The sequence below is a fragment of the Staurois parvus genome, unplaced genomic scaffold (assembly GCF_062004578.1).
Source record: "Staurois parvus isolate SC_StPar_1 unplaced genomic scaffold, SC_StPar_1.0 ptg000287l, whole genome shotgun sequence".
In the NCBI taxonomy this organism is placed as follows: domain Eukaryota; kingdom Metazoa; phylum Chordata; class Amphibia; order Anura; family Ranidae; genus Staurois; species Staurois parvus.
In genome coordinates, this window is record NW_028318083.1 from 15,937,267 (window position 1) to 15,960,859 (window position 23,593).

The 23,593-nt window shown below is 41.4% G+C and overlaps 1 protein-coding gene across 3 annotated transcripts in view; it reads right to left on the bottom strand.

The window, feature by feature from the left end:
* CDKAL1 (CDKAL1 threonylcarbamoyladenosine tRNA methylthiotransferase) overlaps positions 1-16,868 on the bottom strand; it is a 951,890-nt gene extending 935,022 nt beyond the window's left edge. For 2 of the 3 annotated variants that reach the window (XM_089682258.1, XM_089682260.1), the window contains exons 1-3: positions 16,721-16,868; positions 11,864-11,895; positions 11,612-11,772 (exon numbers count right to left, since the gene is read on the bottom strand). In XM_089682258.1, the coding sequence (XP_089538384.1) occupies positions 11,612-11,769 (158 nt within the window). In that variant the 5' untranslated portion in view covers positions 11,770-11,772; positions 11,864-11,895; positions 16,721-16,868. The remainder of the gene's footprint in view (positions 1-11,611; positions 11,773-11,863; positions 11,896-16,720) is intronic. The other variant, XM_089682259.1, reaches the window with a different exon arrangement.
* Between the last annotated feature and the right edge of the window lie 6,725 nt (positions 16,869-23,593).

Consider the following 23,593-nt stretch of genomic DNA (forward strand, 5'->3'; position numbering starts at 1 on the left):
AGAAGATTGTTATGAGGGACAAGTAGATTGGGACCCTGATTTACTCCATGGACAAGTAGTTTTTCCAAAAATTTCAACATGAGTATTACGAATTACAACAGCTCCTCCTTTATCTGATGCTAATATTAGATTTTCTTTTAAGGACTTGAGAATTTCCCTCTCATTTAAGATGGAATGCAGACATCTAGACAGAGTATTCACTTCTGTTGCTGGGTAATGAAATCCTGTTCAACTAATCTTTAGGACAAATCCAACTTTTCTTCTCTAGGATGGATGGGATAAAAATCAGATTTTTGTTCAGAAGAAATATTTAGATGGTTACTGGCCTTGTCTGTCACTAGAATGCCAGAGTAACCATGGGAATACATAGAACTGATGTCATGCATCAAGCAGAAATCCTGGAAATCAAAATCTGAAGTGGAAGAAAGACTCAAGATCAAAATTGTGTGAAAACGAATCAGAACTAGTGTTTCTTCAAGGTTAAACAACATGCAAAATAATTCTTATCAAATATGTTAGAAAAGGGATGAAAAGTTTGTGTAGATGTAAAGTTCAAACCCTTAGAGTGCGTCGTCATAGCCTCTGATGATAAAGTGTGAACAGAAAGATTTAAGACATTAGTGAGGGATATTGAGTGTGTCTTCCTTGACCCTTATGATTCCTTTCCTCTTCTTAATCTCTTTTTTCTTGATGTCTGTATTCCCCTTTGCCTTTGGGAGTTCGGACCCTTGAATAATGAGTCACTCATCTGAGAAGCGGTCTTGTACTTTTCATTTTCTGTCCATATTCCTGGATGCAGATGAGGAAAGTGTGAGTGAGGAGACCTCTCCTTCCATATTGGAGAAGCGAACACTCTTGGAAGTACCCAACAGTGAAGATAAAGTTTTGAGTATGAAGTTTTTAGCTTATATCCACCAGCCCCCTTTCATGCGTAGGGGCTTCTCCACTTCTATATTTTGCCCTCTTTGTAGTCAGATTTATCTCTTTAGAAATTTGAATCTTAGAATTTCAAATGAAAGTCAGCCAGATGTGAAATTTAGTAAGATCTTGTTGGACCTGATAGATGTTACCATTTAGTGCTTCAAGGAGTGTTCTTTTGTGACTGATAAGTTTTATTAGCTTGTTTGAGGCTTCGTCCAATATATTGGCCACTGCATTTTAAAGTCTTCACCTTCAACTCCTAATGAGGGGAATTTAAATTCTCAAACCCCTGGGAATTCTTTTTACTTGAAAATATTCCTCGACAAATGCTACATCCCACGACAATCAGGTTTCCGTAGACATAAATCTCTGTAGCCTCGGCAAAAAAAAAAAAAAAGTTTACATAGACTTCTTTATCATCTACTTATTCTGTTAAAAAAAAAAAAAAAAAAACACCTCTCCCACTTTTTGTAGTACTTTCTATCTCTGCTCTCCACGAGTCTTGCTGAAGGAGGACACTGCACCATTGTGTTAGCCCCTATAATTCACCTATTCTTACTGTAGATGGTGAAATACCAAGAACTAAAAGGGGGTGAAATTCCACAATATTAAACCTATTGTTTCTAGATACCTATTTTATACAGTGACCACGACTACAAAACAGCATTGACACATGGGGTGAAATTTGTAGCCAGGAAGGCACGTTCTATAAGCAATATCATTTCTCCCAGTCTATTTACCTCAAAGGAAGCAAAGTCACACTTGGTGACATACAACTAGCTTCTTTAGGTGCAATACCTCTCGGTGCTCAAGTTGTCGATTCATTGGAGATTCTCACATAGTCAAGTAATGCCCTAATGGCAGCTCCTTAGAGATAAGACAGCTAGTGAACTGTCAGATAAAATATGTAGTCTATGTTGTAACCGACACCTAGTGTCTAATTTAGTATGTGGGTAAGATTACCAGGCGCCTTTGCGATTGGGAACATGGTCACGTAACCTATGTAAAAAATGTCAAAGACATCACCATAGTCAGGCACTTCTGGTCACACCATTGGGATTTATGGACACTTAGTATTCAAATCATAGAATAGGCAGACCCTTCACCTCTCCCCCTCTCTCCTCTCCCCTCACCCCCGTCCCCTTCTTTCTGCCTTCCTTCACCTCACCTCTCCACCCCTCTCCCACTATCCCCCTCACCTCTTCCCCCCCCCCCCCCCCACACACACACATATCCCGCTCACCTCTCCCCCCCCTCCACCTCTCCTCCTCCAGCTCTTCTCCTCCCAAACCCCTCCCAATCCTCCCTCCTCCTCCCTTGCCCCTCACATCTCCTGTCCCCTCACCTACACTCTCCCCTCCCCCACCTCCCCCCTCCAGGACACAGTTTCTGAAGCATCTCCAAGTGTTGAGATTATTCCCCAGGATCCAGGCACTGCTGGCTGTAGAAGTCTGCCTGTCAATTTTCCACACCCAGGGTGTAAATGGAAACATGACTTTCTGACCATGACAGGATCCTTTCTACCTCTCGTCAAGGTAAAATTTCTGGTTCCTCCTTGATGGCCGATACAAGCCACAGCTGTAGTGTTGTACGACAATCTGGATCGGACGACCCTCCAGTTGGGATGACCAGCATTGCTTGGACAATCAAATCCCCCAAACTTTTTGGTTGGAAGATGAGATTCCCTCGAACAAAGAAGAAAGGACTTCCCTGACTCCAAAGCAGGATTCTTGAGCCACCATGCTGGGGACAACCTGGCCTTTCGTGCCAAGCTAATTTGTCTGTCCAAGGTCTGGACCGACTTGTCCCATGAAAACAGGATGCTGTGCTGGGAGGGCCTGGAGTGAAACTGGGTAAATGGCATGGACTCGAAGGCTATCATCGATCCCAGAAATCTCATACAACAGTGAAGAGTTGGGCAATTCCAGAACTGAAGAGTCTGAATTCGAGAGAGGAGAGTTTGAAGTTTCTCCCAGAAAAAAAAACAAAAAAAAACTGAGTTTAGCTGTATCCAGGATTAGACCTAGATATTCCATGCAACCAGTCGATTGCAACCCTGATTTTTGAAAGCTCAGGACCCAAAAGGAACCTCTGCAAATCAAGGCTACATTGTCCACTAGAAGCTGTGCAGACTGTACTTCAGCAGGTGGTCATCTAGGCATCCCACAGTGGGCTGGGCACTTCAAAGCTAGCACAGCACAACACAACACCTTGATTACTAAAGGTGCAAAAATATAGCCCAAATGACAGGCACAAACTGAAAGTGCAAGGGGACCACAGCAAAACGAAGCAATTACTGATGTGTTGGAAAAAATAGGGACAAACAGGCATCCTTGATATTGAGTCCTGGAAGCAGCAAAGAACTTTTCTTGACATCCGACGAAGAATGACGCTTCACAGACTGAGCACACACTATTTCTGCTGGGAACGACTGGACTCTTCCCCTCAGTGACATCTTTAATGAAGGTATCCAGGGTAGCTCCAAAGAGACCATGCCCATTGAAGGGATTGCAAAGCAAATGTGGGTTCCATTGTCCAACACTTCAGCTAGAGTCCTCCCATATGTAGTACAAGGCTGCAGGCATTAGCTCCAGACACATTATGATCAAGGGATCAACCGTCCTAGTGATGAGATCCCTTCCAATGACAGAGGGCAAAATTCCAGGCAATCAATGTCCGTCACCTCAGGGAAGATCCTGCAGGCAGTGTGAGGTAGAGCCAACTGGTGATGTGACTGTTCATCATGTGTCTAGAACTAGGTTTGTTGCAAAGAAAAAGGGAATGCAAAGTAGCTGAAGATGAGAGGCAAGGCCTCAGATACTCATGAACCCAGGTTCTGAGTAGTAGGGGTAGGGACAGCAGCTAAAGAAGACTACTGTAATCGGGCAGCAAGGATGAACCAAGGACCATTAGATGTCTCTTGTGATCAATAGTACCAGTGGGAAGGAGTTTCCTTAAAGCTGAATGGCAGGAAACAACATGAAGCATGTGCAACATTCCACCATGAGAATGATGCCAGGGCTAAAAATTTCAGAAAATCGAGAATTTTACCTCTGTGTTCTGTTGGGCAGATTGAAGATTTTAAAATAAAAAATATAACATGGTATTGCAGAGAGCAGGTCCGAACTTGTCCTTCTGAGGTCACCTGCTGACGCTGTCTGCTTATCCTCTTCTCCGCCTGGCCCCAAAGCTAACTGCTTGCTATGAGGGCAGGCATGCCGGCTTAATCACAACCCGGGCTGCTTCTCACACTCCCTCCTCATAGTATTTGCTTCCCAGCAGCAAGAGCCAATGGTTCCAGCCTCAGTCAGTCCCTTTGAGTAAAATGAAAGAGGAGAGAGAAGAGAAGCAGCCGTGCACAGCTCAGGATTGATTGAGGTAAATATTTAGGGAGGTGGGGGAGCACAGCATGTTGTAAAGAAATGCAGCGAATGCATTAAAAATACAAAAATTGAAAAGAACAAAATAAAACATTTTTAGCTTTAGAACCACTTTAACCTTTACTTCCTGTCTCAAGCACAAGAGAAACTGAAAGCTAATCACTACAAAGTGAGGGAAATTGCGTTCTTAGTGGTTACCAGAACAGGTATCCCTGGACCTCTTGACAAATAGAGAGGGTAAATTTACATAGCTGGGGAACTTAAAGCAATTAAGACATATACATATATATATATATATATATACACACACACACATATACACACACACACATATATATTTATATATTATATACATACACATACATATATATCTATCTATCCTGGATTTTAAAGAGGAACCTCAGATTGACTATTTTGAACCACCAACTTGGACAAGAGAGCCAGACGTGGACTAAGCACAAAACGTGGACGTGCACTGTGCACAAACACACACGAGCTTGCGTAGAGCTCTGTGAATAATCCTGCAGTCTCCTGGGACATGTCACAGGAGGCTTGGCACTGGACATCCTTAACCCTCGCTTACAGGCGGGGGTATTGCGTGAACCAGCAGGACTTAATTTAGAGTGAAGTTCTGTTTTAAGTAAAAAAAACACGTTACAGTTTTAAAACACTATGGAGTCTCTCTTCAATAATTAAATTTAAAAAAGTAACCAATTGTTACACAGCATGACGCTGCCACCAACAGGATTCATTTTCGGAGTGCTGAAGATGAGGAGCGGTGCTACACTTATACCAAAAATACATTTGGTCTGAAGGACAAAAAAGTTAAAATTGTGGTCTTATCAGACCATAGAACCTTTTTTCCAAGTGACATCAGTCTCCTATGTGTCTTCTGGCAAGCTGTAACAAAACTGTCGCAAGTTTTAGCTAACAGTCATTTGCCATGTTCTCAAAACTGACTGATGAGGCACCAAAACAGTTGTATGTAAAAGCCTCTCCTGTCTTGGTGGTCTCCCTCACCAGTAGCCTTCACTTTTTCACCTATTTTTCACACATTTTTAACCATGGCATACTCCTCACATTTCCTAATGATTGATTTAATTGTGCTCAGGTATAACCACTTAAAAGAAGTAGGGCTTTTTTTTCCCCTATTTATACTTACCTAGGTGGATGCAGCATCGGTCCAATGCTGCATCTGTTCCACGCCAGCTCTATGGGTGAGAACTCACCGATCACAAGATCGGGGAGTTCTCACAGCCGCTCAGAGCAGAGAGTGGAACCGTCAATCACCGCTGTCTGCTTAGCTCTCTCACTGGAGCGCTGGGCTGTGAAGGGGGAGGGAGATATTTTTTTACTTTCGGCTATAAAAAATATACAGTAAACTCAGTCAAATTTATTCTGCTACGTCTTTGGTAAAAAAAAAAAACAAAATCCCAATAAGTGTATATTGATTGCTTTTGTGAAAGATACAGCATCTACAAACTAGGATATAGATAATGGAATTTATACTACTTTTACTGACTGCCTATAACATTTCTTTAGGTGCTAAAATACCAGGATAGTACAAACACCCCCAAATGACCCCTTTTCGGAAAGTAGACATTTTAAGCTATTTGCTGAGAGGCATATTGAGTCCATGAAAGATTTATTTTTTTCCCACGAGTTTTTGGATTTTTTTTTTTTTCTTTTACACACACAAAGTTGGCACTTAAATGATATATTGCTCACACAAGCCATAGGTATATGTGGAATTGCACCCCAAAATACATTCTGCTACTTCTACCGTGTATGGGGATACCACATGTGAGACTTTTTGGGAGCCTAGCCACATACAGGAGCCTGAAATCCAATGACCACTTTGAAAGCCTGAAGGTGCCTATTACAGTTTCAGAAGCCCAGAAATGCCAGGATAGCACCACCTCATGGAATTTAAAAAGAGGAATAGTGAGTATTTTGCAGATCTCATTTTTTCTCATAAGGTTTTGAAATATAAGAAAAAAAAAAAATTGGTTTTTTTTTCTTCATTTTCCAAAAACTTGTGGCAACAAACAAGATCCACAAAATACTCGCCATGCTTCTTATCAAATTCTTTGGGGTGTCTACTTTCCAAAAAGGGGTCATTTGAGGGGGTTTGGTGCTATCCTGGCATTTCAGGGCCTGCGAAACTGACAGGTAGTCAGGAAGTGTAATGAGGAAATAAAGCCCTTTAAAAGCCTGAAGGTGCTTATTGGATTTTGGGGTCCTGTACTTGGCTAGACTGCCAAAAAATATCTCACATGTGGTATCCCCATACTCAAAAGAAGTAGCAGAATGTATTTTGGGGAGTAATTTCACACATACCCATGGCATGTGTGAACAATAAATCATTTAAGTGAATTTTGTGTATAAAAATTTTTTTTGGCATTTTCCAAAAACTTCTGGTAAAAAATAAAATTCTTCTATTGACTCAACATGCCTCTCTTCTAACCACCTGAAGACCAAGCCTTTTCTGACACTTTGTTCACATGGAAAAAAAACAAAAAAAAAAAAAAACAAACAACCAGTATTTTTTGCTAGGAAATTACTTTGAACCCACAAACATTATATATATTTTTAAAGCAGACACGTTAGTGAATAAAACGGTGGTGCTGCAATTTTTTATGTCACAAAGTAGGGTGCTTTTTTTTTTTATTATCATCATTTTTACACTGTCCCTTTAATTTTTTTTATCACTTTTAATGTTGTCACAGGGAATGCAAATATCCCCTATAACTTCAATTGGCATTGTCATTCTTTTTTGAGAAATCTAGGGTCTAACAGACTTTAGATATCTCCTATACCCTTACATTATCTAATCTCACCAAGATTGGTGTGATCAGATGCTTTCCCAATTTACAAATAGTGTTGTTTAAATCCTGCGCAATTGAAGTGATGAAATGCTCGTAGCTTCCGATTTCTGTATAGACTATAGAGATGATTGGCACCATTCCGGTCTCCAATCAGCTCTATGGTCAGCTGGCAGAAATACTGGCTGCATTCTCAGGTTCCACTGATGGCACAGGACTGCCCGAGAAGGCCGTGGAAGGCAGTGGGGGGGGGGGTTAATCTTCTCCCGCTGCTTGTAAAAGCAATCCTGCAGCTAATTAACCACTATGATTGCTTTTACATAAAAGCCGATCGCCAGCTAAAAAAAAAAAACGATACTAGGATGATACCTGAAGCTGCAGGCATCATCCTGGTATAACCACTCAAAGTCCAGTGATGTACCAATACGTCATTGGTCCTTGTTGGGTGTATATGCTACGTTCTATTTTTTTTATGCAACATGCGCTGAATGGAACAAAAGAGAAGAAATCTCCGCCAGAAAAAAAAAAGTGTGTGGTATGTCCACCATTAGTATATCCACTTCATCCACGCACTTCTAATGGTGGGCACACATGAAATGTGCCAAACAATATTCTAAAATAATATATGCCGAAGCATAGGGGCCATATGCCCATTGGCCACCCCAGGCCCCCATGCTTCGGCATATATGCTCTTATTTTTAACTGCGGATGAAAAATCTCATCCAGCAGAACTGCACACACCTACTTACAGTGAAGGAAATAAGTATTTGATCCCCTGTTAATTTTGAATGTTTGCCCACTCACAAAGAAATGATCAGTCTAAAAATCAAATGATAGGCGTATTGTAACACAGACAGAATAGCAACAAAAAATTCAAAAGAAATGCATGTCCAACAAATTATGCACGGAATTGCATGTTCATGAGGGAAATAGGTAATCGATCCACTTCACAAAACATGACTTAGTACTTGGTGGCAAATCCCTTGTTGGCAATCACAGAGGTCAAACATTTCCTGTAGTTGGCCACCAGGTTTGCACACATCTCAGGAAGGATTTTGGCCCACTCCTCTTGGCAGATCCTTTCCAAGGTTTGGTAGCGGACAATTGGCAACTTGAAATTTCAGCTCCCTCCACAGATTTTCAAACGGATTAAGCTCTGGAGACTGGCTAGGCCACTCCAGGACCTTAATGTGCTTCTTCTTGAGCCACTCCTTTGTTGCCTTGGCCGTGTGTTTTGGGTCATTGTCATGCTGGAACACCCATCCACGACCCATTTTCAATGCCCTGGTTGAGGGAAGAATGTTCTCACCCAAGATTTGACGGTACATTGCCCCATCCATCGTCCCTTTGATGCGGTGCAGTTATCCTGTCCCCCCAAAGCAGAATGTTTCCACTACCATGTTTGATAGTTAGGATGGTGTTCTTGGGGTCATTCCTCCTCCTCCAAACACAGCAAGTTGAGTTGATGCCAAAGAGCTCGATTTTGGTCTTATTTGACCACAACACTTTCAACTAGTCATCCTCTGCATCATTCAGATGTTCAGTGGCAAACTTCAGTCGCACAGTGCCACATGTGCCAATTCCAAGACTGTCCAAATGTCTAAAGAGTGGCACGCTTGAATAAAAATAGTCCACGTACAAGTGGTACCCCATATGGAAAAAGGATGATACCAAGTCCCAACCATCTTGCCACTGCTCCCCATGTAGTCTTTTCTCTCGTAAATCCAAAACATATGTATAGCCTGTTGCCCTTTCACAGGTCTTATACATCTTGGCACGCTTGCTGGGGAGAAACTGTTTGAATGCAAGGCGGCCAGAAAAATGAATGAGGGACTCATCAACGCAGATGTTTTGCTGGGGAGAATAGACATCTGCAAATTTTTGGTTAAGGTGATTTATGAGGGGCCAAATTTTCTGCAGCCGGTCAAATTCAAGGTCACCCTGAGGACGACAGAGTGTGTTGTCATCGAAATGCATAACACACATTATACTCTCATACTTACTATAGTATAGTAGAAATACTCATATTTCTACTATAGGGCAGCGTGGAAGCAGTTAAAACATGTCCAGTAAAAAAAAAATAAAAATTTAAATCTGATTTAGTCATATATTTAGGCCGTTGCTGATAGTCGGTAATCACCAGCCAGGACCCGGTGATTGACAGCCACGAATGGCAGCGTGCGTGCCCCCTACCCGGAAGTGCAAAATCACACACATACACACACACACACACACACACACACACACACACACACACACACGTGATTTTGCACAAACGTGCCGCCCTGTAGCAGTATTTCTGCTATAGGGCAGTCGGGAAGCGGTTAAAGACCAGGCCTTTTCGTTTACATGTTACAATCTGTTTTTTGTTTTTTTGCTACAAAATTGCTTAGAATCCCAAAATGTTATATATTCTTTTTAAAGCAAATGCCCAAGAGAATAAATTGGTGAGTTTTGCAATCTTATATGTCATACGGTATTTGCGCAGCGGTTTTTCAAACGCAATTTTTTGGGTTAAAAAAAAAAAAAAACACTTCTTTGAATAAAGGTTTTGGTTGTAAATTTTACTATCCATAGGTGACGCCTTAAATGCCTTTACAGGTTACCACTTTAGATTTACAGGAGGAGATTTAAAGCTATAATTACTGCCTATGGTCTGGTGTTTGCGGTGATACCTCACATGTGGGACAACACTGTCGCTTTGAAAAAATTTTTCTTATTACTTTTATTGCTCTCACAAAAAATGGAAAAATCTCTTGTGACAGCAATGGGCCTGTGACAGGTACTCTTAATGAAGGGATCAGGGGTTAATAAGACCCCAAACCCTACCTCTGCCCTTAAAAGCATGCAATCACACCAAGATCAGTGTGATTGAATGCCATTTTTTTTTTTTTTTTTTTTTTTTAAAATGGAGCCGTGTATTTCCGAGTAAACCAGAAGGGATGTCAGGTCATCGCTTCAAGGATACTATTTAATGGAGCCAAACAAAGCTGCTGGCTGACCAATCAGGACTCAAGATACCATTAAAGCTGTGGAAGGCACATGCTTGTAATAGCAATCGAGCGGCTACAATATAAAAATGGGAAAGGCAGAATATTTTAAATTTAGACGAGACATGCTTTGTCTTTTCTGCATTAAAGCTACTTACCTACCTGTCTGCCCCTGTGTAAGTTCACCAATGCCGAAGCTGATGGAAATCCTGCACAGGAATGACATCATCTTGGCCCAGCTGGCAACCGAGATTCTGAAGATGGCCGTTCAAAGAAGTCATCAGCCAGCGGGGAGTTTCAGGAACGGCGCATTGCTGGATTCAAGGCAAGTATAGTGCCACCTTAAGCCACAACAGCGACTTGCCAGAAACTAGACCTTCAAGATACATGTGTATTTATACTACAATCAAATTAAACCCCTTGATCACAGAGATCAAATTTTTAAATGTTGATATGAAAAAGTCTTTGTGTGTTAAACAGTGGTAACAATATAAAAATACATCCCGTACGGGCAAACATAAATACTGACAGGCCTGCAGAAGACCTGCATGGCACCAGCAATCTGATCGCTGGTGCAATGGTTTCCAGGCTCCTGGAATAAAAATAATAAATGCATTTTTTTTAACCTGCAAAAAAATGTGCATGGATTATTTATTTAGTAAAAGATGAACTTATCCTTTAAAGAACAGACTTTGTTTTTAATAGAGTTAAATCATTTTACAAAGACTCTGGTCTGGCAATATCTTGAATATGCTGTTCAGTTTTGGTCACCAATTCTCTGGAAGAATATGGTGGAACTGGAGAGAGTCCAGAGAACGGCAACACCGCTAATTAGGGGACAGGAGGACCTCAGTTATGAGGAACAACAAGCATGATTAAACTTATTCTCCCTGGAGAACAGATGCTTGAGAGGAGATATGAAAGCAATATACAAAGACCTCAACGGTGATTGTATAGTTGAGAAACTATTCAGGTTCAGGGAGCTTAAGAAAGCCAATCAATGAAATTAGAGAAATGGTTCAACCTTAAACTGTGTAGCTGAACTAGATGGACTGGTGTCTGTATTCAGCCTTACCAACTACAAAACATACTTCTTGAAGTGTAAATAAAAAAAAATGTTTACAAGTTTTAGATTAGGTTTGAAACCCGATCAAGTAACCTTTTTCTACCAATGAAAAACTGGGGAGATTTCCCTTCACTTCCTGTCCTGGAGATGCAATAGGAAATAAAACTTATCCAATGTGAATTAAATTGTTAGAAAGTCGTCATAGGAACAGGTGTTTCCACTGGAGATTATTTCCTCACCTCTTACTCTAATTACAACTCCAATAGATGAGATTTCTTCTCACTTTCGGCCTCTGTAATATTGGTGAATCTCCACAGCAAGGATAGAGACAGCTATAAAATTTGACAGGGGGTCTAACCCAAATCTCAAAAATTTTGAATATTGAGCTTTGCAATTAAAATATTAAGCAATCAGCATTATAATAACTACCTGTCCCTTGGAGGGGGCTCTTCAGTTTTGTTTTGGTTTCTCTTCCGGACCCTGGGAACAACATTCTGTCTTGCAGACTGCCGATCATGTGGTGTAGGGTCTGCTGCTGAGACCATGTCTTCAATGTCATCAATTAATGATTCACAAGAAGCAGGCATGTTCTGTAAAAATACAGATAAATATGAACTGTAAAAAACATTGTCAGTACAGTTTATTATATATAATACATTAGTTTATTTGTACAGCACTTACAGTAAGCCTTGTAGGTCACCTTCACACTGTATCTACATTGCAAAAAGAAAAAAAACATCAGTAAATAAAATCCAACAACATAAATATCCTGCTCAAGACAAAATAATTAACATGTGCCATTCAAAGCACATAGAAGTTAAAATATATTTGGATAGTGAGAGGAAGCATAGGCAGATCACCAAGAGAATTTATAATGGAGAGTGGATATCACTGGAAGATGGACACTACAGTATTTACTACAATCTGCTCTGGGCCCTGTTGTGTCTCAGAAAGCACTCACATTTCAAGCAGAATGCAAGACAAGATAAACTGCTCATTAGGCGAGAAAAAGAACAAGATTGGCTTGTGTTGCAATATTCACATTCAATCCAAGGATTTCCCCTGTGGTACTTGTTTTGCGATACTAGATGTCCCCTGGCTGCTGGCCAGCATCTGAATTTAAAGTGGTTCTAAAGGTTCAAGGTTTTTTACCTTCAGGCATTCGATGCCTGAAGGTAAAAAAAACCTTCCATATGCAGCAGCAACCCCCCCCCCCCCCCCCCGATCCAGCGACGTTCTCTACAGCTTCTGCTGTCTGGGGACTCTTTCTCCCAATTGGCTTAGCCTGTTGGCTCCCACTGCTGACAATCACAGCCAGTGAGCCAATAAGCAGTGTGAGGCGGGGCCGAGCCGCGGCACTGTTTCTCTTATGGACGCATAGAGCAGCAGTTTGGGGACAAGCACGCATAGGTGCCCCCAGGGCGAGCAGCTTCCCTGGGGGCACTGCTCAACAGGGAGGAGCCAGGAGTGCTGCCAGGGACCCAAAAAGAAGAGGATCTGGGCTGCTCTGTACAAAAACCACAGTGCGTGAGGAGAGTCGATAAGCAGCATTCTCAGAAGGGACATTTACACTGATGATCACTGCCATGATGATCAGTGTAGCCCCGTCAGTGCCTATAATTGCCACATATCAGTGCCCATCAGAGCTGCCCATCAGTGCCGCTTATCAGTGCCACCTCATTAGCACACATCAGTGAAGGAGAAAAATTACTTAGTTACAACATTTTATAAAAGAAAACTTTTTTTCAAAATGTTCAGTCTTTTTTTAGTTTGTTTAGCAAAAAATAAAAAACCCAGTGGTGATTAAATACCACCAAAAGAAAGCTCTATATGTAAAAAAAAAAAAAGATAAACATTTCATATGGGTACAGTGTTGCATGACTGCGCAATTGTCAATTTGCGACAGCGCTGAAAGCTGAAAACTAGCCTGGGCAGGAAGGGGGTAAAAGGTAAAAGTGCCTGGTAGGCAAGTGGTTAATATTCAAAGCAAACTACCCTTCCATCCCTGTCTTTGTGCTCTATTTTTCCCCTGAGAAATCACCCCATATCATTTCTGGCCATTGCGACCTCCTGTAAGAGCAGGCGATTCATGTAACATTCATTTCCTGGGATCTGTTTGCCCTTAGCTGATAAAACCCCTGCTCCCCTCCTGATTCCTGGGATGTATGACATCATTTGCCTAAGCCAGAAAACCAGGAAGCAGCTGAAGAAATGTAAAAAAAATAAATAAAAATAAATTTCAAAACAAGTAAATACGATTTACTATACTGTTAAAAGCACTGCAAGTACAGAAAATAACTAGACTAGTGATTTGCAGAAATCTGGGGAGTTCCTAACTTTCTCTTTAAGCTGAAAACACAGTGCCTTTGCTGCTCTGAAATCCCAACCAGTGTGCTCAGCCCTGCCTGATGGACTACAGAACTCCTCTTCTCTGCCCCTCTCTGCCCTCCTTCACATACATTGATTTCTTTTCTAGCAAAAAAATGCTGGCTTAGCCTATCCACACACAATGTGCAGGGAAAGGCCTCTTGGTAGAAGTAGTTCAAGGGACATGTCTACATCAATAAAATCTGTTCTCACTGAACCCTGGAAGATTTATGTAAGCCTGGTGATGATGTTACAGGGAGTAATGAAAGCTGTTAAGTGCCATAGGAAGAAAAATAAAGAAAAAACAAAAAGTCGAGACAAGCTCCAGAGGGGAAAGGTGGCTGAATATGAGGGGGCTTTAACAGAGGTTGCTGGGGGATGAATATGAGGGGACCTCATATTACAGGGGAAGCTGGTGACTGAGTATGGGGGACTTCTCATTATAGGGGATTCTGGCAACAATGAGGGGACCTCACATTACGAGGGATGCTGGTGGCTGAATATGGAGGGACCTCACATTACGGGGGATGCTGGTGGCTGAATATGGAGGGACCTCACATTACGGGGGATGCTGGTGGCTGAATATGGAGGGACCTCACATTACGGGGGATGCTGGTGGCTGAATATGGAGGGACCTCACATTACGGGGGATGCTGGTGGCTGAATATGGAGGGACCTCACATTACAGGGGATGCTGGTAGCGGAATTATTATTATTAGAATACAGTATTTATATAGCACCAACAGTTGCTCAGCACTTATATGAAGGGACCTCACATTATGGGGAATGTTGAGGACTGAATGAGGGAACCTCACATTACAGGGGATGCTGTTGATGGAATATTAGGGGACTTCACATTATGGGGGATGCTGGTGACTGAATGTGGAGGAACCTCACATTACAGAGGATGTTGGTGAATGAATATGGGGGGGACCTCACATTAAAGGAGATACTGGTGAATTAATATGGGGGTCACCTCACATTACAGAGGATGCTGGTGCCGGAATATGGAGGAACCTCACTTTACAGAGGATGTTGGTGAATGAATATGGGGGGACCTCACATTACAGAAGATGTTGGTGAATGAATATGGGGGGACCTCACATTAAAGGGGATGCTGGTGAATATGGGGGGACCTCACATTACAGTGGATGCTGGTTAATGAATATGTGGGACCCCACATGAGACTGGGATCCTGATAACTGAATATGCGAGGACCAGGGTGGATTTGATTTAAATCAAACTGATTTAAATCACGATTTAAATCACTAGTCAGTAAGGCTTGATTTAAATCCTAGTTTTCTACATAAAGACTAATTCTTGCTGGTATAACATTAATATGCAAGTAGATGAAGATTTATAGAACAACTTTTCATATTAGTTTTTTTATCCCCAGTTTAATAGGTTAATCATTCATATTTGGACAACTTTTCTGTTGTACTTAGGAAGGAGAAAAATAATCATTACCTTAATAATAACAATTTAAATAGATTTATTCAACTGAAACAATAACATTCCAGCATATGTTATTTGCTTAAACAAACATCCATGTTTGGTAACTAAATTTGGCTAAACAAAATATATATATTTTTTGAAGAAACTTAGACTGTCAGCCCCTTCCTCCTCACACTTAGTTTCACTTTCTTCTTGTGCAGATCTATTCCACTCCAAACAATCAGAAAAATATTGTTTCTATTCTGTTTTCCTTTCACTGAACTTCTTGAAACTTAGCACTGAAGGGGTTGATTCTGTATTCATAGGTTTGTAGAAGTTAGGATTAAGGTCTTTTTCTTAACTCTGTTCATGTTATAACATTTTTGCTGTGAAGAGGCATGTGATCTCCGCTGAGTCAAATTCAGTTTTGAGAACTGCAAAAGTAAACCAAGCATCTGTGATAATATCTTGTAGGCAGAGAAACTGCCCAATAATCTTACAAAACCTCTGGAAGAGCATGACATTGTGAATGGATTCATGGAACTTATTTACCAAAAAAATTAAACATATACAGCCTTATTCTATATAATAAAAAAAACTAATCTTTATTTCATGATGGAATAACCTTTGGATGGTAATATATTTTCCTCAAAAAGCATTTTATTTAAAAAAATCCGATTTAAATTTAAAAAAAATCATTGATTTTTATCCACCCTGGCGAGGACCTTACATTACGGGAGATGCTAGTGACTGAATATGGGGGGGCCTCACATTACAGGGAATGCTAGTGAATGAATATGGGGGGCCTCACAGTGGATGCTGGTGAATGAATATGTGGGACCTCACATGAGACTGGGATCCTGATAACTGAATATCTGAGGACCTCACATTACAGGGGATGCTGGTGACTGAATATGGGGGGCCACACATTACAGGGGATGTTGGTGACTGAATATGGGGGGGCCACACATTATGGGGGATGCTGGTGATGGAATCTCACATTACAGAGGATGCTGGTGACTGAATATGGGGGGCCACACATTACGGGGGATGCTGGTGATGGAATGAGGGAACCTCACATTATGGGGGATGCAGGAGACAAAATATGAGGGGGGCGGGCAGGGGCTCACATTACAGCGAATGCGGATGGCTGAATAATGGTCATACAATCACCTGACAGCAGAAACGGTTTCCCAGGTGACAAGGTGTTATGCAGTGTATGGTCTTGCTGGTTGCTATGTGACATTACAGTGTGATGGGGTCTGGTGAGCACGGACATAATACAGTACAATATGTTATGTGGTGGGCAGAATGAAAGCTCAATACACAACAGATGCCGTATTTTAATGATTACAGACACCTTTCCATGGCAGCCGGTCTGGACCAAGAGAACACATGGTGCTGTGCAAAATAAAGGACATGGGGTGGAACCCCGACAGCAAGAGATGCCCCCCCCAGACTAGAATCCCTGCTCTAGAAGATAGAGGTTCGACGTCAACTACTACAAATGGGCCCCTGTGTGTATGAGCCCCACAGGGGAAGGAAGATGTCCCTTCACCACCTGACCAGTACTGCTCACCAGGAGAACCCCTAAAGGGAGCTGTCAGGGTAACCTGGACTTTGATGACAACTACGTAGCAGAGAAGACACACAGGCTCTCTGCCATCCACACGGCGGGAACAGGAAGTGTCAGCCATCAGCTCTGCACAGCCATACCCACCCTCCTCTCACACTCACCCGACTAATCTACGGCTCTTCCGGTCAGCACCGATTCCTCCGATCCAGACTCAGCACACAGCTGCCAGGCTTCGCTCCAAACTTTCCACCACTGACACCATGCGAGTTTACCCACGTGTCCAGACTCCGCCCCTCCCTCTCTACGGTATGCGACCTGCGGACACACCGACTGGAAATGCGAAACACCAATGTATAGATGCGATGTGAAGGGCCATGGCTTTCTAATGGGAAGTGTTTTCTATCATCGGGTATTCTCCTTCTAGCACAAGGGAAGTACACAGGAGAAAAGAAGGCTGGGATTCCGCTCACCTCACTCCTACAACCATGTTAACGACAGACATTAGGGCGGGACACATTTTTTACATACATTGTATTAAAAAAAAATAAAAACATAAAAAAAATATATATATACACAGACACTATATTGCCAAAAGTATTATGCCACCCCTCCAAATCATTGGATTCAGGAGTCCCAATCACCTCCCTGGCCACAGGTGTATAAAATCATCACCTAGGCATGCAGACTGCTTCTACAAACATTTGTGAAAGAATGGGTCATGCAGGCCATAGATGGGTAGAAAATCGGCCGATTTTTCTTTAAAAAATGAAAAATCGGTCGTTCAAGCGGCCGACGTTACTAGGAACGGTAAAAAAAATCGGCTGATTTTCATCCCGTCTACAGCCAGCAAAAAGTGTCCCTGCAGAGAGCTCCACTATTTCTTTGACAGTTCTTTGACATTTATAGCGGCTGCAACATTGTATCTATTTGTATCACTATGAGCCGATATCTATATGACTTGCGAGCCAAGTTGTATCCACCAAATAACTACCCCCCAAGACGCCAATATGGACACAGTATGTCTCAAGTATATCTGGATCGCACACACCCAACACACAACTACCACTGTGTACATAAAATTAATTTTCCATATTGTGTTGCGCTCCTATTAATAAGTATCTCTTCTATACCACTGGTCCCTTAATAGCACCCAAAATTAATAATGTATGATCAAATAGTCTAATTAACAAAAAAAATATATAAAAAATATGAAAAAGCACATGTGTATACAATTACTCAAAAAATCTTAATATAACAATCACTTATATGAAAAATAACTAAATGTGAATACTAATACACTCTTCAAAAGTACATGATGTTATAGCATAAACGTGATAACAAATCAATAATACACCATGATTAGTGAAAAAAAAAGAAGAAAAAAATTTTAAAAAATATATATGATAAAAAATATATATATATAATATCAAAAAAATATATATATATGTGTACTACAAATTAATAAATGTGTGAAAAATATATATAATAATGTCCTTATAATACAGTGACTCTGTGCTTGATTTAATCTTGAATCGGTGACTTTTTGTGAATCCGTGACTGTATATGAATCCGTGACTCTTTGTGAATCCTCTAATTAGTGCAGATGTATGCTCACCTCCTTATCTGCCTGCAATTAGGCTATATGCGCTTGTGGTTCACCTCCTATGGAACCTGCTTAGATGAGATTTCTCCTTTATAGATTATGGAATGTGGATATCCTTTACCATTGATTAACCCTTCCGGGATTAATCACTCCTTACGAAAATTCCAATCCCCTTATGCTCTCCTCTCCATGCGTTTCTCCATATGTGGGGACAAATTACCAAACATAGTGTTTTATCCTTTTTAAAAATTTCTGCTTTATTGCTTCCAAATGGTTCACTCACATTTGCTGTTTTCAATATAAGGCAATTTGTATGTAACGAGTCCTCCGCCGACCGTTGAGTCATGCACCCGCCGTCTGTCAAACAATCCGGCTTTCTCCGAGTGACGTTGCAGCCCCACCCCTACGCGTTACGCCACTGATCACGTGGCTTCATCAGGGGGTTTCTATACCAGTGGTATAGAAGATCTATTTGTATCCATTTAGGATACAGATGTTTTTATTTGGAAACAAATAGATACATTGTTGCAACTGCTATAAATGTCAAGGAACTGTCAAAGAAATAGCGGAGCTCTCTGCAGGGACACTTTTTGCCGGACTGGAATTCTTCTTCTTCTTCTTCTTCCTCTTCCTCTTCCTCTTCTTCTTCTTCTTCTTCCTCTTCCTCTTCCTCCTCTTCCTCTTCTTCTTCTTCCTCTTCTTCTTCTTCCTCATCCTCTTCTTCATCCTCATCCTCTTCTTCATCCTCTTCATCATCCTCTTCTTCTTCCTCTTCTTCTTCCTCTTCCTCTTCTTCCTCTTCTTCTTCCTCTTCTTCTTCCTCTTCCTCTTCTTCCTCTTCCTCTTGTTCCTCTTCCTCTTCTTCTTCTTCCTCTTCCTCTTCCTCTTCTTCCTCTTCTTCCTCTTCCTCTTCTTCTTCTTCCTCTTCCTCTTCTTCCTCTTCCTCTTCTTCCTCTTCCTCTTGTTCTTCTTCATCCTCTTCTTCATCTTCATCCTCTTCTTCTTCGTCATCCTCTTCTTCTTCTTCATCTTCCTCTTCTTCATCCTCATCGTCTTCTTCATCCTCATCCTCTTCTTCTTCATCTTCTTCTGCTTCTTCATCTTCATCCTCTTCTTCATCCTCTTCTTCTTCTTCTTCATCCTCTTCTTCATTTTCCTCTTCTTCTTCTTCTTCATCCTCTTCTTCTTCTTCATCCTCTTCTTCTTCTTCTTCATCCTCTTCCTCCTCCTCCTCCTCCTCCTCTTCTTCTTCATCATCTTCTTCTTCATCCTCTTCTTCTTCTTCATCCTCTTCTTCTTCTTCTTCTTCCTCTTCTTCTTCTTCCTCTTCTTCTTCCTCTTCTTCTTCTTCCTCTTCTTCTTCATCCTCTTCTTCATCCTCTTCTACTTCTTCTTCCTCTTCTTCATCCTCTTCTGCTTCTTCATCCTCTTCTTCATCCTCTTCTTCTTCATCCTCTTCTTCATCCTCTTCTTCTTCATCCTCTTCTTCTTCGTCCTCTTCTTCTTCCTCTTCTTCATCCTCTTCTTCCTCTTCTTCTTCATCCTCTTCTTCTTTTTCAGCCTCTTCTTCTTCTTCTTCATCCTCTTCTTCTTTTCTTCTTCTTTTTGTCTTCCTCTTGCAGGTCACTGCTCATGCGCAGATTTTTTTATCGGTAAAAAGATCGGCCGATTTGCCCATAATTGCCACGAAAATCGTCCGATCTGCAAAATCGGCCGATTTTTTTCCAACTTTACCGAAAAAAAATCTGCCAAAATACCGAAAAACGGCCGAACAATTAGCCCACTAACGATCCGAAAATCGTCCGATTTTATTTTCGGGCAAAAAATCGGCCCATCTATGGCCTGCATCACTCTCAGGAGCTCAGTGAATTCAAGAGTGGTACTGTGATAGGTTGCCACCTGTGCAATAAGTCCGTCCGTGAAATTTCCTTGCTACTAAATATTCCACAATCAACTGTTAGTGGTATTATAACAAAGTGGAAGCAACTGGGAACAGCAACTCAGCCACAAAGTGGTAGATCATGTGAAATGACAGAGCAGGGTTAGTGCATGCTGAAGCGCACAGTTTGCAGAAGTCTCCAAATGTCTGCAGAGTCAATAGCTAAAGACCCCCAAACTTTGTGTGACCTTCAGATTAGCTCAACAACAGTGCATAGAGAGCTTCATGAAATGGGTTTCCATGGCCAAGCAGCTGCATCCAAGCCTTACATCACCAAGCGCAATGCAAAGCCTTTGATGCAGTGGTGTAAAGCACGCCACCACTGGACACTAGAGCAGTGGAGATGTGTTCTCTGCAGTCATGAATCACGCTTCTCTGCTTGGCATTCTGATGGACAGTTTCCAGGAGAACGGTACTTGCCTGACTGCATTGTGCCAAGTGTAATGTTTGGTGGAGGGGAGATTATGGTGTGGGGTTGCTTTTCAGGGGTTGGGCTTGGCCCCTTAGTTCCAGTGAAGGGAACTCTTAAGGCATCAGCATGCCAAGACATTTTGGACAATTTCATGCTCCCAACTATGTGGGAACAGTTCGGGGACGGCCCCTTCCTGTTCCAACATGACTGCACACCAGTGCACAAAGCAAGGTCCATAAAGACATGGATGAGCGAGTTTGGGGTGGGGGAACTTGACTGGCCTACACAGAGTCCTGACCTCAACCCGATAGAACACCTTTGGGATGAATTAGAGCGGAGATTGTGAGCCAAGCCTTCTGGTTTGACATCAGTGTCTGACCTCACAAATGCGCTTCTGGAAGAATGGTCAAACATTCCCATAGACAAACTCCTAAACCTTGTGGACAGCCTTCCCATTAGAGTTGAAGCTGTTATAGCTGCAAAGGGTGGGCCAGCTCAATATTGAAACCTACGGACTGAGACTGGGATGTCATTAAAGTTCATCTGCACGTAAAGGCAGATGTCCCGATACTTTTGGCAATATAGTATGTATATTTATATATATTTTTATATATATATATATATATATATATATATATATATATGAAGAGGTTGAGCACAACCTGAACTCTTCCAAGAGCTGGTCGCCCAGCCAAACTAAGCAGTCGGGGGAGAAAGACCTTAGTAAGGTGACCAAGAACACGATTGGTCACTTTGACTGAGCTCCAGAGATCCTGTGTGGAGATGGGACAAAGTTTCAAGCAGGACAACTATCACTGCAGCCGTCCATTGATCTGGGCTTTATGGCAGAGTAGATAAACAGAAGCCTCTCACACATGAAAGTCCATTTGGAGTTTGCAAAAGGACTCTCATTTTATGAGAAAGATTCTCTGGTTTGATGAAACCAAGACTTAACTGTCTGGTGTATTTTAAATGTTATGTCTGGAGGAAACCAGGCACCGTTCATCACCTGGCCAAAACCATCTCAACAGTAAAGCATGGTGGTGGCAGTATCATGCTGTGGAGGTGGTTTTCAGCAGCAGGGACTGGGAGATTCATGAGGGTTGAGGGAAAACAGAATGGAGCAAAGTACAGAGATATTATCAATGAAAACCTGTTCCACAGCACACTTCCAACATGACAACAATCTCATCTCTGGAAAGACCTGAAAATGGCTGTTCACTCACAGTCCCCATCCAACCTGACTGAGAGATTGAGAGGATTTGCAAAGAAGAATGGCAGAAAATCCCCCAATCCAGGTGTGCTCAACAAAGTACTGAGTAAAGGGTCTGAATACTTCAGTACATATGATATTTCAGTTTTTTTGCGGTGCAGAATTCGCAGCAGTTTCTGTGGGAATTCCGCACCTTATCACAATCGCACTCCATTCATGTGAACCACTGCGGGTGTGTATGTTAACAACACCCCAATATTGTTTCACAAAATGCAGTGCGATGTGCAGAATCTGATCTCATGGGTGTGAATACCCATGCGATCTGATTGTAGTGTAGATCAAGAAAAGGGTCCTGCACCTTTTAGGTGCGGATGCGGTGGGATTTGAGTCATTCAAAATGTATGGCTCAAATCGCGCCGCACAGCATTTGCATGTGATTTGCACAGGAACGCGGTGTGGTTCCTGTGCGAATTACATGCGATATGCCGCACCGCACAAGTGTGAACCCAGGCTAACATATGGCTTTATAATGTATTCCTATCTGGGCACTGGACTGTCTGAGGTGCGCATTGTCTGTGATAATGTGATTAGATGTTATCAGATGGTATTAATTCAGTGTGTCTCTCTAATAAAGCAGTTCTTGTATACTCCAAAAACTGGTGGTGCCTAGTTCTTTAGGGCAGCTACAGCTGTAGTCACTTGGCTCGTGTTGCAGAGCTTGGGAAGCAGCTTCTTGGTAGAAATACCCAGTTTGGGTGTCAGGAGTCCATCACACTACACTTTCCTTAAAGCTTAAATTATGTTAAATGTTAAAAAAAATCAGCAAAAGTGACAGTGCTTATTTTTATCCCCTTCACAACAAACGTAAAACAAATCCTAACACCTGAACACAGTTTTGCAACTTTGACATGTGTAGGTAAAAACATATAGCAAATACTTAGTGTGCCCTGGTGAATTATACCTTGATCTTTCAGGAAAATGTGGGATTTTACTTAGTGGTAAACAGTAACGGATATCTTTTTTTTAATATTGATATATTATTAAAAAATATAGATTTTTTAATATCAAAGGAAAACTGGCCCAAAATAGTATTTTTTTTACCTTAGCTGTATTTTTCTTTCTATTACTATAACTTGCTTCCAAAGATTAACCTATATGTGTATGTTATTTGTTGTTTTTACCCACAGTAGGAAATAATAGTACACATTTTGGTTTTTTTATCCTACTGACATCAAATTACATGGGTGCTCATTTGAGCCACTTGCCCTCCAGAGGATTTACCCCCCTTCCTGACCAGGCCATTTTTTGCAATACGGCCCTGCATTATTTTAACTGACAATTGTGCGGTCATGCAACACTGCACCCAAATGAAATTTATGCCCTTTTTCTAACACAAATAGAGCTTTCTTTCAGTGGTATTTGATCGCCTGTGCATTTATTTTTTGCACTATGAAAAAAAAAAAAAAGACCGGCAATTTTGAGAAAATTTGTTTTTACTTTTTGCTATTAAACATGTTAAGTAAAAAAATTTAAAAAATCAAATTTCATCATAAATTTAGGCAAAAATGTATTCTGCTACGTGTCTTTGCTAAAAAAAAATCCCAATACGTGTAAATTAATTGGTTTATGTGAAATTTATAGCGTTTACAAATGGCAGTATATATTGTGGAATGTAAATTTGTTTTTTTTTTACTAGTAATAGCAGCGATCAGCGACTTTTAGCGGGGCTGTGGAGGGCATTCTGACACTGGGGGGAACTGACTTGGTGTCACTGACATCCTCTGTGACACCAATACAGTGATCAGTGCTAATAAAAAGCACTGACACTGTGTTAATGGCACTGGGAAGGAAGGGGTTAACATGTGGG